This window comes from Micromesistius poutassou (genome assembly GCF_964030765.1).
Source record: "Micromesistius poutassou genome assembly, chromosome: 1".
NCBI classification, from domain to species: Eukaryota; Metazoa; Chordata; class Actinopteri; order Gadiformes; family Gadidae; genus Micromesistius; species Micromesistius poutassou.
This window is the reverse complement of record NC_140271.1, coordinates 4,017,135-4,032,108: the sequence shown is the minus strand read 5'-3', so window position 1 is coordinate 4,032,108 and position 14,974 is coordinate 4,017,135. Positions and strand designations below refer to the sequence as shown.

Genomic DNA, 14,974 nt, shown 5'->3' with positions numbered 1-14,974 from the left:
ATATATATATATATATATATATATATGTATATGTATGTGTACAATGTAATGTTTGTTTGTTGGTTTTATGTTGTATGTATGTATGTCTTTTTTTATGTAATGCTACGGCATTTAAAAAATAAACTTCTTTTGCGTATCCAGGCTACATTTTTACTTTTTTGGTTATTAAAATGGCTTCTAACAAATGCTGAGCCATATTTGGATAGATGTTTATACATTTGTATGACAAACATTTGATTTTGCTTATGAGTAAAGTATTAGACAGGATCTGATTTCAACACATTTGTGACTATTATAGGCTCAGACTACATCTTAATATCCCTTTAAAAGCCTATGTCTAGGATTGGCAGCTAGCATAATCAATAACGTTGTATTAATCACGAAGACATTCCTTATTTCATTACAATATTGGATTTGCACTTATGAACGTAATGGATAAAGTGCCTTTACACAGCTTATTATAATAGTCCTTACAATGCATCCATGCTTTACAGAGATTCAAGCCACGCCTCTAACTCCACCCCTTTCTCTGGGTACGCTGCAGTCATGGAGAATGCATTCCGCTCTCGACCAATGAGAAGCGGCGCCGTGCCCATGTGTGTATTGTTTAAACTGCTCAAATCAACCGTGCGTTTCCGACACTCAGAAAACTTCCAAATTGAACGATGGCGGCCGCAGTGTCCGTTAGCGCAGCTGCTGCCGGAGAAGAAAGAAGCACGGACACGGGCGCCGTCGACTCCCGTCCACTCCACGAGCGCTACGACGTCGACGTCGACCAGGGGGACTGGATGTCACGGAACCAGGAGCACGTAGAGCTCGAGCCCGGCGGGGAAGAGGCGGCATCGTGGCGCGACTGTCCGCGAAGGGTCGACGAGGAGTTGACATCGCTGGACCCCGAAGAGATCGAGGGTCGCCTGGACCGGACCCGTCGGGAGTTTTACAACCGCCGCAAAATCACAATCAAGAATCTGCCGTCTGATATCAGTAATCAGGTGCGTTTCTGTCGTGGCTGTGGATGTGAAACACGCCGGGCGGAATAAGTGCGGACCCCCCGCTGTAGCGTTATTGCTTAATTGATTTATGTTCATGTGGCTATCGTTAGCTTAGCACAACAACTAGTACTGCCAAGCCAGCAGTTAGAGGTGTGCTTCTTTCAACGTGAGCTGTTTTTTTTGTTTTTTGTCCTCGTAATTTCTCATTATGTATGAAAAGTTGGCTATTTATTTAACCGTGCTGTGTTATCTCGCCAAGCCCTACGACAAAATGGACTTAAATGAACTTTTCATTGTACTTGACCATGGTTCGGGAGGTCGGCCAGATATGTCAGTACTTGTCCCCCACTGCCCGTTTGAACTTTTAATCACTTTTTCTTTGACGGTAAATGTCTCGGTTTCCTCATGCCAGAAGCAATATGTCAATTAGTATTTGAGAGGGGAGGGGGGGGGGGGTTAAGCAGAGTATCAAAAATGCTAACCGGTGTCAATCAAGTGTCAAGCGTTCCCCAATGTGAACATGATGACACCCTGTTTGTTGGAACGTGCTTGACTCGTGGGGAACGCTGGGCCCGTGGCGTGCTATTGTTTGCTCGGGAGTATTGGGAGTTCCAGATAGGGATGGGGGTGCTGCCATAACAAAAGCTTGGGGGCCTGGAGACAAAACGTTTCAGAAAGTGCTGGACATCATCGGCCTTCGTTTGAGCAGGCGAAGCATTGCGAAATGATAACCCCCCCCCCCCCCCCCGTCCGCCCGTCCTATCATCAGGCATGACGTGAGTTAATGACGGCGATTCTTTTTGTTTCCTTTATTTGCAGGAGGTGCACGAGCTTTTGAGCAACTATGATCTCAAGTACTGCTTCGTGGACAAGTACAAGGGCACAGGTTGGTATGGCAACGATCATAGAATTGCCTTTCGTTACATTTTTCACCTACTTATTATGTATTTAATACTTTTTCAGCACTCATAATGGTCCGACATACTAACTTGTATCATTAGCCAATCCAACATTAATAATCCATCACTAACTTAATGAGTCATCAATGTAATTATATACATTGGGCAAATGTTAAATGTCCACAATGTATTACAAATAAAACAGAATTTGAGATATGATCATGATATGGAAAGCCACTACTAATGGTGGCCAGGCCAGAATGATCCACTGGTGAGCATCTCATCGGTCTAGGTGTATGTCAACCAATTTAGAAACTTGATTCAGCCAAACAATAACGTGTTTGAAAGCCCACAAATCTTTTATCTTTATGTTAAACATGTTGCCACTAATTGGAAATCAAATCTTGACTTGGATGACAAAGTTTAAATGGCTTAGCTGCCATATGTAACAATCACCCTTTACAGACCATTTCTACAACTTGATAATTCTACACATGGTTGTATCTGGTAAAAAATGTATCCCGCATATACGTCTGACGGGAGTAAGCTGTGACGGTTCTTTTTGTGCGTCTAGCTGAATTTGCGCATTCCTCACCAGGAATTTTAAGTCAAGCCGTAGGGCCGCAATTTGCATTTCAGAGGCTTGAGTCGCCCGCGTGCCGAGAAACGGGGCAACTGGGGCACTTTTTCTTTTTTAAAGCTAATGCAATCAACTGATTTCGCCCTCTTTTTTTTTAAGCTCATCACTAAATCTAAAACCTTTCCCCCCCCACCACCACCACCACAGCCTTCGTCACGCTGCTCAACGGCGAGCAGGCGCAGCGGGCCATCAAGGAGTTCCACCAGCACGCGATGCGCGACCGCGAGCTCTCGGTGCAGCTGCAGCCGACGGACGCGCTGCTGTGCATCGCCAACCTGCCCCGGGCGCTCACGCAGCAGCAGTTCGAGGAGCTGGTGCGGCCCTTCGGCAACCTGGAGCGCTGCTTCCTGGTGTACAGCGGCGCCACGGGCCACTCCAAGGGCTATGGCTTCGTGGAGTACATGAAGAAGGACTCGGCGGCGCGCGCCAAGTCGGAGCTGCTGGGCAAGCAGCTGGGCTCTCGCACACTGTACGTCCACTGGACGGAGGTGGGCTCCCTCACGTACCCGCTGCTGCACTCGCGCTGCCTGTGCGTGGACCGCCTGCCCCCCAGCCTGATGACCGCCCAGGACCTCCGCAACGCCCTGGCGGACGCCCACGCGGCCATCTTCTGCCAGGTTATGGTTCAGCCCTCCTTGCGTGCGTTCGAGGGGGGGGGGGGGGGGGGGGGGGAGGGAGGAGAAGAAGAAGAAAAGGCTTCTTTCGGGGTTTGACGTGACTTGGTGTCGGGGGGGGGGGGGTTGTGTTTCGGTGGTTAAAGGGGATGTGAGGCGGTTGTACTAGAAGATTTATGACGCGTGAGCACTCAGTGTTGACTACTCCATACACAACTTTTTTTTCAATTTTATTTTCAATGAAACCGTCTTGGTGGTAAATTAATGGAGCTGTTAATAGCAGCTCAAGTTGGACACGGCCACAGAAGTTTGGGAAAAGATTCAAATTTTAAACCGTTGACTTTTTTTTTTTTTTTAACCCCCCCCTCCCCCATCACCTTTGCCCTGCTCCCCCCCCCCCCCCCCCCCCCTCCCCCTCACCCCATGGCCTTTCACAGTTTATACAGCATTGAGCCAAGCTGGTTTCTATGACAATGGCCACCTGACACCCCAGGTGGCGTCATTCAGCCGGCCTTTCTGGAATGGGAAAGAGCACTGTCCCTTTGGCCGCAAAAGGCTTAGTAATGTTTACTGTTGGCTCCTGCCCTTAAAACACGCTAACAAATGTTTTGGTAAATAAGGGCTTCCCATTAAATGTTAGCGAGAATGAGATTTGCTCATCTAATTTGTTGACAAGACTAGAACAATTTAACGGTTGATGTTAGGAATCAAGATTATTTTTTTATTATTATTCTCATTACAATGTCACGTAATCAAGTCAAGATGGATCTCCCCTGATTACCTGCGATGAGACTGCGTTGGTGACTGCAGTGTTTTCGATGTGCCACTGCCTACCCAAAACCATAACACTAAACTGAGGGCTACAGCCGTGTACTGGAGATGCTGCCTGAAATACAGAACTGCGTCGGCAAGACAAAATGTAAAGCCATGGGCATAAATCATGTCAAATGAGTCACGATGTTCGTGAAGTCAGTTGGAAAAGGCAAGAGGCTCCATAAGGATAGATTTGCATGCATCACTTGCACTAGTGTTTGCAGCCAGTTTTTTTCTAAGGCATCCTGTACAATTCTTTAAAATATAGTACTGGTTGAACTGACTTATTTGTACATTGGAGCAAACTGTCGTAAACGTTTAACCAAAACGAGTACTCGTCGAGGGTAGGAGTGGTTCTATGGAAGAAGGGCACTTCCATTCAAGGATTTGAACTCAGCAAGACTTGTTCGAATAGGAAAATTGCATACAAGACACACGGCATTGTAGACTAAACAATGTCATGCGCACTAAGATGTCGTCATACACCAGCAGCTTGGCTTACGTGTTCTTTGTTTAATATATTTGTCCGTATATATTCCGGTCACACATCAGGAGGGTACGACGATTAAACCAATGGATACTGCCAAGGCCTAATCTCTAGATGAATGTTTTATATAACTAAGTCTAATCTGTTGATGATGCCTCTGGAAGATCTCCCAAATATAGAATGCTGTTAGTGTTTTTATTTAATTAAAGTTTCTTTTGCATGAATGTGCCAAAGTCTGGCATTAGCACTTGGCAGTAGATCTCTTAATTGTCTGTAAATTAAAAGATTTCCATCACGACTGAGAAACGTGTGCCGCCAATTGAAGACTTGTGTCAGCACCGGGTCTGAATTGGGTTTTGACGTCAGCAAGCCCGACGACGAAACGTGCGACTCTCTGACCTCGCCGGTGTCCACGAGTCGTCAAGCTCACCGCGTTGTCGCTCCGCTCCGTTCCGCAGCTCGCCCAGGGGCAGGACGTGAGCTTCCGGCGCTTTGCGGTCCTGGAGTTCTCCTCGGGGGAGATGGCCGAGGAGGCCCAGCGGCTCGCCGACGGCCGGCTGCTGGGCGGCTCGCACATCCGCGTCTCCTTCTGCGCCCCGGGCCCGCCGGGACGCAGCATGCTGGCCGCCCTGATCGCCGCCCAGACCATGGTAGGTCCCAGCCCCGTCGGCACTAGGGCGGCACGATGTGGGGAGATGATGTAATTGGGATTATTTTTTCGACCCAATATTGCGATTTATATTATATATTATGCGATTATATATAATTATTATTAGTTTTATTTTTTTTAAAGTTCCTTTTATGTTTTGTGTTATTCACTAAACAAGCAATAAATCATTCTATCGTAGGGCCAACACAACATTGGAAGGAGGAGACATATGAACTGCTCTTTCATTTTAGGCCAGGCCTGTGTTGAGATGGAATTGGTACATGATTTGATCTTTCTTCAACTATTGAATTGTTAAAGAAAAAGAAATAACAATTAAGTCACAGCCTTTGCCATTTGCAAATCGCGTTCTATTACATTGTGATGTCGGGTGATTGAATTTGATTAATCATCACCAGACAGGTTGTGCCATCACACTGCATCCGTGTGTAATCCTTGGGGTGATTGTGTTGTAATTGCTTCTTGTCCTGTAATTGCTTCCCCCCCACACCCCACCCAAGGCGGTGAACCGGGGGAAGGGGCTCCTGCCAGACCCCACCGCCATGCAGATCCTCACGGGCCTCAGTAACCCCGCCACGCTCAAGATGCTGCTCAACCCGATGAGCCAGGGCCGAAAACAAGGTGAGCTCCCTTCCCTCAGACCCGGGGGTAGCCCGGGGGTAGCCCGGGAGTGCGGCGGTGGAGCGGGCGACCCGGTCCATAGTCTCTCTTTTTTTTTTTTTTCAGTTCTGTTCAGTTCTTTTGAGTCAAATTCACAACATACCAGGCAAGCAGTCATAGCTGGCAATGACATTTTTGTGTTCCGAGCTTTTCTTAAACAATGCAAAAAATATTTTAAAATTAAAAGTGGTAGAGTAAAAAGAGTCACAAAGAACAAAATAATTTAAATAAAACTAGAATATAGATAGATAGATGGATAGAGATAGATAGATAGCTCAAAGTGTCTACAATAAAGTAAAGTGTCTTTCAGTGACTATCTAGTGCAGTGGCATACAGTGTGTTCCGGTGTTGAATGTGTATGTGGTTGTTGTGCAGGTATTCTCGGGATGGGCCCGCCTCCCTCCATGCCCCTGCTGGCAAACCCCGCCCTCTCTGCTGCCCTCCTGCAGATGCTCCTGCAGAACCAGGCCCAGGCTCAACAGGTACCCCCTGCCCCCCCACCCCCCACTCAACCCATCAACCCACCCCCCCCCCCCAGGTCGTTCCTTATCGCACGCGTCTCTTGCTTTCAACTGTCACACGCAGACTGAAAGGTTCCACTCCTCCCTCCCTCCCCCCTCTCCCCCTCCCCCCCTTCCCCCATCCCCTCTTTTTTTCCCTTTGCCATTAGCAAGCCTTTCTAGGAAATCATCTTCTCTGGGCTCAGGTGCTGCACAATAAAGAGAACCGTCTAGTGCCATGTGTGAGTGACCATGGCGTGCGTTTCGTATTGGGCTTCGTAGTTCAGTGAGGAAAGGGCAACCGGCCTAGAACCCAGTGGTTTTTTTTGTTGTTGTTGTTGTGTCACTGGAAGCAGTGAAGCTCTCTCCCCAGCGCCTTGTGTTCCGTTGTCGTGTTTGCAGTTTCTTTTTTTTGTGTGTGTGTGTGATGTGGTGCACATGCCTTAACAAAATATCGAAATGCGAGTGCCGTTCCATCTGTGGTAAGTGTGCCTTGCCCCCCCCCCCCTAACGGTTTGCCCATGCTGCGGGTTTGGCCGGGAGCCCGTCTCACTCCCTCCCTCCCTCCCTCCCTCCCTCCTTGAGGTCTCACCCAGTGCCCTCTGCTCTCTCCTCTGGCCAGCAGGCGGGACTCATGGGGGACAATCCTCTGGCGTCGCTGCCCCTCCAGCAGGGCCTCCATATGCTCGGAGAGCTCCCACAAGGTTTGGCAATTGCTCACTCTGGCCGTCGCCCCCCCCCCATAAATAACAACAGCGTTTTTGCAGTCCGGTTTGCAAAAACATCTGTCCCGTTTGCCCCGCATGTTCAGGCGAATGTTCTTCAGCCATGTTTAACCCTTATTTGTAGTTTTTTTTTTTGTTCGTTTTCTAAATGGGGGGTCCTGGTTCGACTGCTTGATTTGGGGTCTCTTTGTCTCCCTGCAGATGCCCTGGCCCCTCTGAAGCCCATGTCTCTGAACCGAGGCCTGGGGAGGGACCAAGAGTCTCCCACCGCGGCGGGCTCCTTCCCGCAGACGCCCTCTCCCACCCTGCAGGGCATCTCCATGCCCCACATGGCCGGCATGATGGGAGCAGAAGGGCTCGCTCCGCAGGGGGTAAGGCTTTCCGAAACAGTGGCGTGACTATTGACCTCCCGATGGGTCGTGGTTTAATCAGCGCGTCGTACAAAAACCTGCAAACCGATTGAGCTCCCCCCACTATTTTTCAGCTGTCGATACTCGGGGAGCCGCCGAAAGAGGCCAACCTCGGTCAGGGATCTTTCCTCAACGGCCACAACATGTATTCAGGTACGTGGGCTTTTACAAGATTCATCCTTTTTTTTTATATATACCTTTTAGATCAGGGCTATTCAACCTCCTTAACAAGTGGGCCAAAAAACAAGTGGGTCATTGAATCGCTACAAATAAATCGTACTTAAAGTATTGTTAACTTAATATAGTACTACTACATGGAATAAACTTGTCAGACGCATTCATTTCTTCTTCACTTTTAATCGTATCATAACATTTTTTGTTAATAAATATTTGTCGGTCCATTCGCTTTTGAATTGGCGATTTTCACAATCAATTATACATAGTTTTTTTTTTTTGGCTTGGAGAGAGACCTCTTGAAGCGTGTTGTTAGCCAAAGCTAAAGTGACTTTCTCCGTGGCCCGCCAGCATAAAATGCAGCGTGAGCTTGACTGAGCCAATAGCAGGTGCAGACAGAGCCTTATAGGCATGTGTATGACAGATGTAATGCATTCGTTTTATTTATCATATTACACAGCATAAATAAAATGAATGCAAACCAAAAAAAAAAAAAAAATTAATAATTTTTTGTTTGCAGGCGTCCTCTTGCGGGCCAGAAAAAAATAAGAAGGGCCGTATTCAGCCCACGGGCCGCTAGTTGAATAGGCCTGCTTTAGATTATACATGGGTACCCTTGCTCAAAGCGCTTCCTTTGCATTCCCCCCCCCCCCCAATATACAGGCGCAAACTGCAGACCCCACCCCTACAGGAAGAGGCAGACGTTAAGCAGCGCGTCCAACCATCGCTCAAACCACGGTGTGCACGCAAACTACAACCTGCGCTACCAGGAGTCCTACAGCCCGGAGTACCCTCCCTTACACCAGGTAACCGCCGCCGCAGTGCGCCCGCGTCAACATTTTGTGACGGGTAAAGTACGGGAACAAGGTTAGAAGGGGACATATTATACCACCCGGTGTGCGTGTGAGGCTGGTGGACTGATCTATCCAGCACACATCTAGGGGGACACGCACACCTGTGATGTCAGAAGCGGCACATTTTCCAAACGGCTTCTAGCGGCTAATCACGCTCACACCTGGTGGTATGATATGTCCCCTTTAATCGCCGTCATTTCCCCTTAGAGTCTTTCTGAGACGCAAGATTTCAAAACTTGACAAGCAGTGAATCACCTGGAGCTAATTTAAGAGAAGTCGATTATAAATTCACTCGGATCTTTTCGAGACAGTTTGGCAACAGAACAGGGCCACCATTTTAAAATGCGTCAATCTCGGTCATGTCGATCAGCCTTGTGAAGGCCGGCGGTCCGGCAGCTTTTAGAGCGTCCAGTCTGGTGTGGCGTTTCCCAGTCTGATGTGGCGTTTCCCAGTCTGATGTGGCGTTTCCCAGTCTGATGTGGCGTTTCCCAGTCTGATGTTGTCTGATGTTGCTTCCCTGTCTGTGTTGCTGCAGGATCCTCTGGGCCACCTGTACGAGCAGCAGGAGAACCTGGGCGCCGGGGCCCTGGCGGGCTTCGGGCTGCAGGTAACTCTAATCTCCCTCCTCATCCACAGCAGCTCCAAACGCCACAGGACGGCTTCTGTGGAAAGATCATCCCATGAGCTTTTCCTTTTCCTTTTTTATTCTTTATTTTTTTTTCCACCGTGAGGGCTTGGGGCGGGGTTCCAGCTCAAAGTACATTTCCGGATTAGTTATGGGTTAATCTTTAATGTTGTCTGTTAAAAAACGCCACCGTTGATACCTTTTCCTATCGGTGCTCTTGGAGCAGTAATTACATATGCCGTCCTATTCTTATGTGCTATTTTGTATTGGTGGTGGTGGGGTCCCTCAATCCCTTTTCAATATGTAGTTATATAAATAATTCATATTTATTTAGCAATAGGACAGAGCGCATGTAACAGTCACAATTTTAACATTTTACGAAGGGACTGCTCAGCTTATGAAACGATGTTAACATTTTACGAAGGGACTGTGAGTGTTGCATAAGCAACACCAGCTCAGCTTATGAAACTCAAAAAAATACGTGCATGGTGTTGAAACTTTAATTATCTTTTTCTTTTTTCTTTTTTACAAGAAACCATGTTCGAAACCTAAAGGCCGACACAAAACCTTTAGGTTCTCAGAAAACCCATTTTGAGACGGTCACAAATGTTAGGGCTCGGCCGAGCGAAAATAAAAGTCTGTCGCATTTCTTACCTGAATCAATGGCATCTCATTACCGAGCCACCGCGGCATCACGCCACCGCCTCGCCCGGCCGGGGGGGGCCGCGTTCACCCCCCCCCCCCCGGGCTCATCAGAGGTGACGGCTCGTGCTGGGCCCGCTGTGAACCACGCGATGCTCTTGTGTCCCAGCAGCTGTCCTGTCCGCCCGAATACGGCGAGCGCTCCGCTCACTACGGCTTCGCTCCCAGCCCGCCGCTCGCGCCCTACTTCAACTCGGCCCCCGGCGCGCCCGCCCGCAGCGGCCTCCCCGCCGCCCACCTGAACAAGGTGAGCCCGCACGTCTTCTTCTTAAGTCGCTTGTTTGTTTTTTTAATTCACGTTTTCATGCAAGGTAAAGTTTAGTGTTTTTGTTTGGGGATCGAGGGATGGGATTCGAGGTCGTTAATATGCGATGCACATTGGGATTTGTGAAATATTGTGATACGATATTACTGCTTTATTATTTTATGTTTGGTGTGGATTAACGCAAGGGTGTCATGTCAAGCAGAACAGATTATGGTTGATGTGTATTGACTGGCCGAGAACACGACAGCAGTCTGTAGGATGGTACCGTTAATTTGCCTCCACTTCAATTACTTTGACGGTCCTGGCTTATATATATTATTTTTTTTCATCAAATGTCAGCCTTTCATGATAGCCAGGGAGGTCATATTTAAAAAATGTTGTAACGTTCTGACCGTGTGTAACAATTGTTCTGTGCTGCTTTGTTTTCAGGCCGTAGGAATGCCCCCTATGAGTAATCCACTGGACTACCTGGGGAATGCCATGAAGGTACCATTTCCAATCAAAACCCACGTTACATCGTTAACCATCACCGATTTGCTAACGAACGTACCGCTTCATAATCAGGACGTCGCGCTTTCCTCTTCCTCCCGCAGACTCCCATCGGCGGTCACAAGCGCATGTTCTCCCGTCTCATCCCGTCTCCGGAGCCCAGTCCCGAGGGGGGCTACGTGGGCCAGCACTCCCAGGGCCTGGGCGGCCACTACGCGGACTCTTACCTGAAGCGCAAGCGCATCTTCTGACCGGAGGCGTGGCTGTCTTTCCTGTGCTAGTCGCCGGGTCCTCCTCCTCCTCCTCCTCGGGGACCCGCCGCAGCACCTCCAGCCACCGCTAGTGTGACCCTCCACCCCGCTTCCCTTTTCTGTGTGTGCTCCCGCTGGCGACCCCTGGAGGGCGCTAGGGAGCGCGGCTTGTTTGCTATCTGGACAGTTGCGTGCCAGCCTTAAGGGAGTTTTTTTTTTTTTTCTTTTTCTCTTTTGATGTATTTTATTTGACAAATGTATATATGATTTCAGTGTGTTGGTAAATTATTTTTATTAATTTCCTTACCTTTTTTGTGTGGCTTTTTTTTAATTTCAGGAGGTCCTTTTTTTTTTTTTTGACAGATACTTTTTTTTGTATTTTGTAATGAAATGGAGAGAAAAAAAATGGTGATGTTAACTTAGCTAGCTTACCCCACCTTCCTCCCTCTCGACTATGACTTGTCAACAGGTTTATCTCCTAGTTCATTTCCATCTATGGCCGTCATAGCTCCACCATGCTGCTACGCGGTGCTTTAAGGATCTACATGTGCATTTGAGTCTCTCCGACCACTCAAAGGACATGTGGCTGGCAGCTTTGCATGTGCCATGGTAATTCCTCACAATTGTTTTTGATCGACCTTTCTGTGTGTAAAAAGTTCAGTGTTTTTCTTTTTTTTTTTTTTGCTGCCTTAGGTGTTCTTAGATTCCTTCCAATTTTATCCCACCGGTCTGGCTCTTTGTTTACACAGCTGGACACGGTTCAGGCCCCTCTACTGACGCTCATCGCGCTTTCCGCCCGTCTGTACAGACGTCTGACGTCACCCCCCCGCCCCCCCCCCTCCACTTTGTATTCACCAACCGGGAAACCCTTCGTCTCAGCCCGGACCCTTCCACATGGTGTCTTTGAACTGCACTTCTGTTTTCCTCTGCACTAGTTTTGAGTGAGGCACTCCTCCGGTCACACTTCCCGGTGATTCCCCTCTCGACGTATGCCCTGAAATGGAGTGGTTACGTGTTGGTGTGATGGTATTTTTCTTCCCTCTCCCCCCCCACCGCCCCCTTGTTTGTACTTAGCATAGTCTTTTTTTTCCCCCTCTGCTGAATTTCCGGTATATTCCTGACACTTCATGCCCCCGTTTGGTGCATTCAAACTCCCCCCCCCCCCCCCCCCCCCCGTTCACTTTTTTTGTGACTTGAGTAATTGTCGGGAGTTGAAAGTATGAAAAGTCGTTCTCTAGGGCCTCCGTGGGACATGGCGGGGACGGCTGAAGAAGGCGGTTCACCACGTATGCTACCACGCGCTCTCTCTCAGTCTGTGAATAATGGAGGCTTGGCAGCGGTGGATGTGTCTGTATGTGTGCGTGTCTGTCTGTGGAGCCTTGGCGGACTGTTTTGATTGTATTAACCCATTACCTCTGACTTCGTATGGGCCTGTAGGTCCTACCTGTGCCCTCAAGAGGCCCCGTGCGCGTTTCCGGCTACACTTGGTTTCTGTGTTCATTGCCGTGTTAATACTTAAGCTTGATCATTTTTTCCTTGGAGTCCCGAACTCTTGTTTTCTTCAGCTCAATCAGCCTTTTGGTCCGTTTATATTTTTTTAATTTCAGAGTGAGTTGGCTAACATGTTTTTGTTTTGTCTGTACATTTTGAACGGCTAGATTGCCATGGATGATTTGCGCCAGGGGCCTTATGTGAACTGGACCAAGTGATGCTGCTGTCCTGTAATATTCATTTCTGGTTTTCTTTGGTCTTTCCAGCTGCAAGTGCTTTCATATGTATGGTAATGGTTGTTTATATGTGCGTGTGTGTGATGTGAGAAATTAAATGTTATTTAAAACAACTTCATCTTTTGGATGCCTTCATTTGTTTTATATAAGTGCTTGTACTTAAACTTGTAATAGGAGTGGATCTTATGAAAGTGCCACAACCTAATATTCAAATTAGTTTCCATGGTAACAATTTCACACACTGTATGTGTGCACTGTAATTTTGGAGGCTTGAAGGAAGGTCATGGACTTTTTGATTTGTTAAATATAAACCCAGTCATATCAGACCAGTGGAGGTATTTTATGTAAAATATTAATTTGCATTAGGTCTATCCTATTAATTATGCTGTCCCACATCCAGGCTAAAGAAAAGGAAATCCCTCTTTGTCCAAGCTCTGCTATATTAAATATGAATGGAAGTTCAAAAGTAGTTTAATCACTGAGCTGTCCTCAAATATATTTTTAGATTAAATTATGTACTTATTTTATTAGGGATGGGGGGGGGGGGGAGGAATCGACGAGAGCATCGCAACTCTGTGCTTCTGTGTTGAAATTGATTCTAAGCCAGAAACATCAATGTCATTTTCAGTGGAAGCAAATAAATAATGCCATTTTCCATAGTGTGTTCGCCTATAGTCAATACACATGTATGATTTAAGGTTCAGCCATGTTCATTTAAAATACAATGGTGGACACCCACTGACCTGTAGAACATGACCACTGACTGAACCTTTTTTATATTTTTTTATATTATGCATATCGGTAATCAATAATATATCAACTGCGCCCTGTGGATTAAAGATTGCTCTACATTTACAGAATATCTTTTATTCCGTTTTTTAAATGCAGCTATAGCTTCATATTTTGCTCCTGTCCAGTCAATGGACACTGGGACTTGCCGTGAAAGACAACGCTTCAATGTGACATTTTTTCTTTGGTTTATTTTGATGAAACATCACCCCAATGACCCTGGTATGAATGGATTCGGAATCCAGTGGGGAGAAGAATTCTCTTCAAGCGCATGGGAAGGACTTATTTAAAAGCAAATATGCAAGAACTAGCACACTGTATACGCAGCATAGACATTTCAAATAATTGATAGCAGTTTTAATATATCCTGAGTGGTAACATTAGCCAGGACATGAGAATTAGGAGTCTGAATAATGGTTAACCCTGTTCAAATGTATTTTTGTCTTAGCCCTCAGCTTGTCAGAAGCTAGAGGCACACTGAAGAATGTGCGCTCAATTAGCAATAACTTTTAAAGGGGAAAAAGTTGCAGCGTGCTTGTCAAATGCAATGGACGTAATATTTTCCTCTGGGGAATACTTTGGTATGCTTTTTTTTGTAGTTAAATCGTACTAACTCACCACTGGGTGAGTATACAAGAGTACACATCCACTATTTTTTCAGCCCATTTCTTTCGTTTTTTAAGTCAACTGCCCGCTGCAATCTGCTTTACCTAGGATGCACCACATGTGTGCCGCTCTATGGCAATGCAATTTGAAACATTTAGTATAATTAGTTTACAGTCTTGAAAGGGCTTCGGAGAAGGTTAATCACGTTAAAAGGAGATGGAGTGATATCAGACAGAAGCATAGCATTAACAAACGGTGTCACAGTCTAATCCTGTAATCCGTTACACGTCTCTTAATATATGTTCTTTATACCTCGCCCGCCTGTGTCTTACCCAGAGTCCTCTGAGGGAATCACTGGGGCTTGGTGGACGATATGTCAGACACATTTAGATTTCTGCCTTTCATGCTCTCCTCCCACACAGTCACCCTGCACAGTAGCTGGTGGATGCTGCTGAAACCTGTGATTTTCCCAAATACAGGGAGGTGGGGAGAGCACTGCAGCAGCAGCAGCACAGAGAGACCTCCAGTGTGAGGGGGATCTGAACGCAAACACACACACACTTGTATAGCTCGGAATTTGGGGTTCTTGTGGTGTGGAATCTGCCTCTCCCCCCTCTCCTGACCCCCCGCCCCCCCCGCCATGCCCCTTCAACTGATTTGATTGTGCTTATGTAGAACTGTGCTATTGCCTGTTATCATCTGATGTCATATTGAAATGATGACATTTGTAAACAGGCCTACGGGCTCAAAGCGCGACACGACGGCAATGTATTAGTTTTAGTCGTAATGTGGAGCCATGCAGCCTTTGCTGCATGGGAATGGAAAAGACAAAGTGTCTGGGAATAGGGTATGTCACAAGTGCTGTTTATAGCAGAATTAGTCATAGACATCAGCCCACTCCTCTGTATGACAATCAGTGTCTTCTTAAAAACCAGAGGCAGCCAGCATAGTCTTCCTGTTTCACTCGAACGGGAACCTCCATTTTGTGCTGGCGCGATCCACTATCCACTGGAGAGGACTTGACTTGCCGCTCCATCGGCAATTACAAAAAAAAAGAAAAAAAGAAAATGATGCAAGGTATTTTT

The 14,974-nt window shown here is 47.1% G+C and overlaps 1 protein-coding gene across 3 annotated transcripts; it reads left to right on the top strand.

The window, feature by feature from the left end:
* Positions 1 to 665: 665 nt before the first annotated feature.
* Positions 666 to 10,878, top strand: raver1 (ribonucleoprotein, PTB-binding 1; the record flags this gene model as incomplete). 3 transcript variants are annotated; one of them, XM_084488229.1, is made up of 14 exons in its annotated part: positions 666 to 992; positions 1,812 to 1,878; positions 2,679 to 3,148; positions 4,904 to 5,095; positions 5,613 to 5,733; positions 6,148 to 6,254; positions 6,898 to 6,976; positions 7,199 to 7,368; positions 7,482 to 7,560; positions 8,245 to 8,387; positions 8,971 to 9,042; positions 9,872 to 10,009; positions 10,457 to 10,513; positions 10,621 to 10,878. In XM_084488229.1, the coding sequence occupies 14 exons, from the start codon at positions 666 to 668 to the stop codon at positions 10,765 to 10,767; spliced, it is 2,169 nt and encodes a 722-aa protein (XP_084344355.1). In that variant the 3' UTR covers positions 10,768 to 10,878. The 3 variants fall into 3 exon arrangements, with proteins under 3 accessions (XP_084344355.1, XP_084344354.1, XP_084344353.1); XM_084488228.1 differs by having other exon boundaries at positions 6,895 to 6,976; positions 9,875 to 10,009; XM_084488227.1 differs by having other exon boundaries at positions 6,895 to 6,976.
* Positions 10,879 to 14,974: the final 4,096 nt, after the last annotated feature.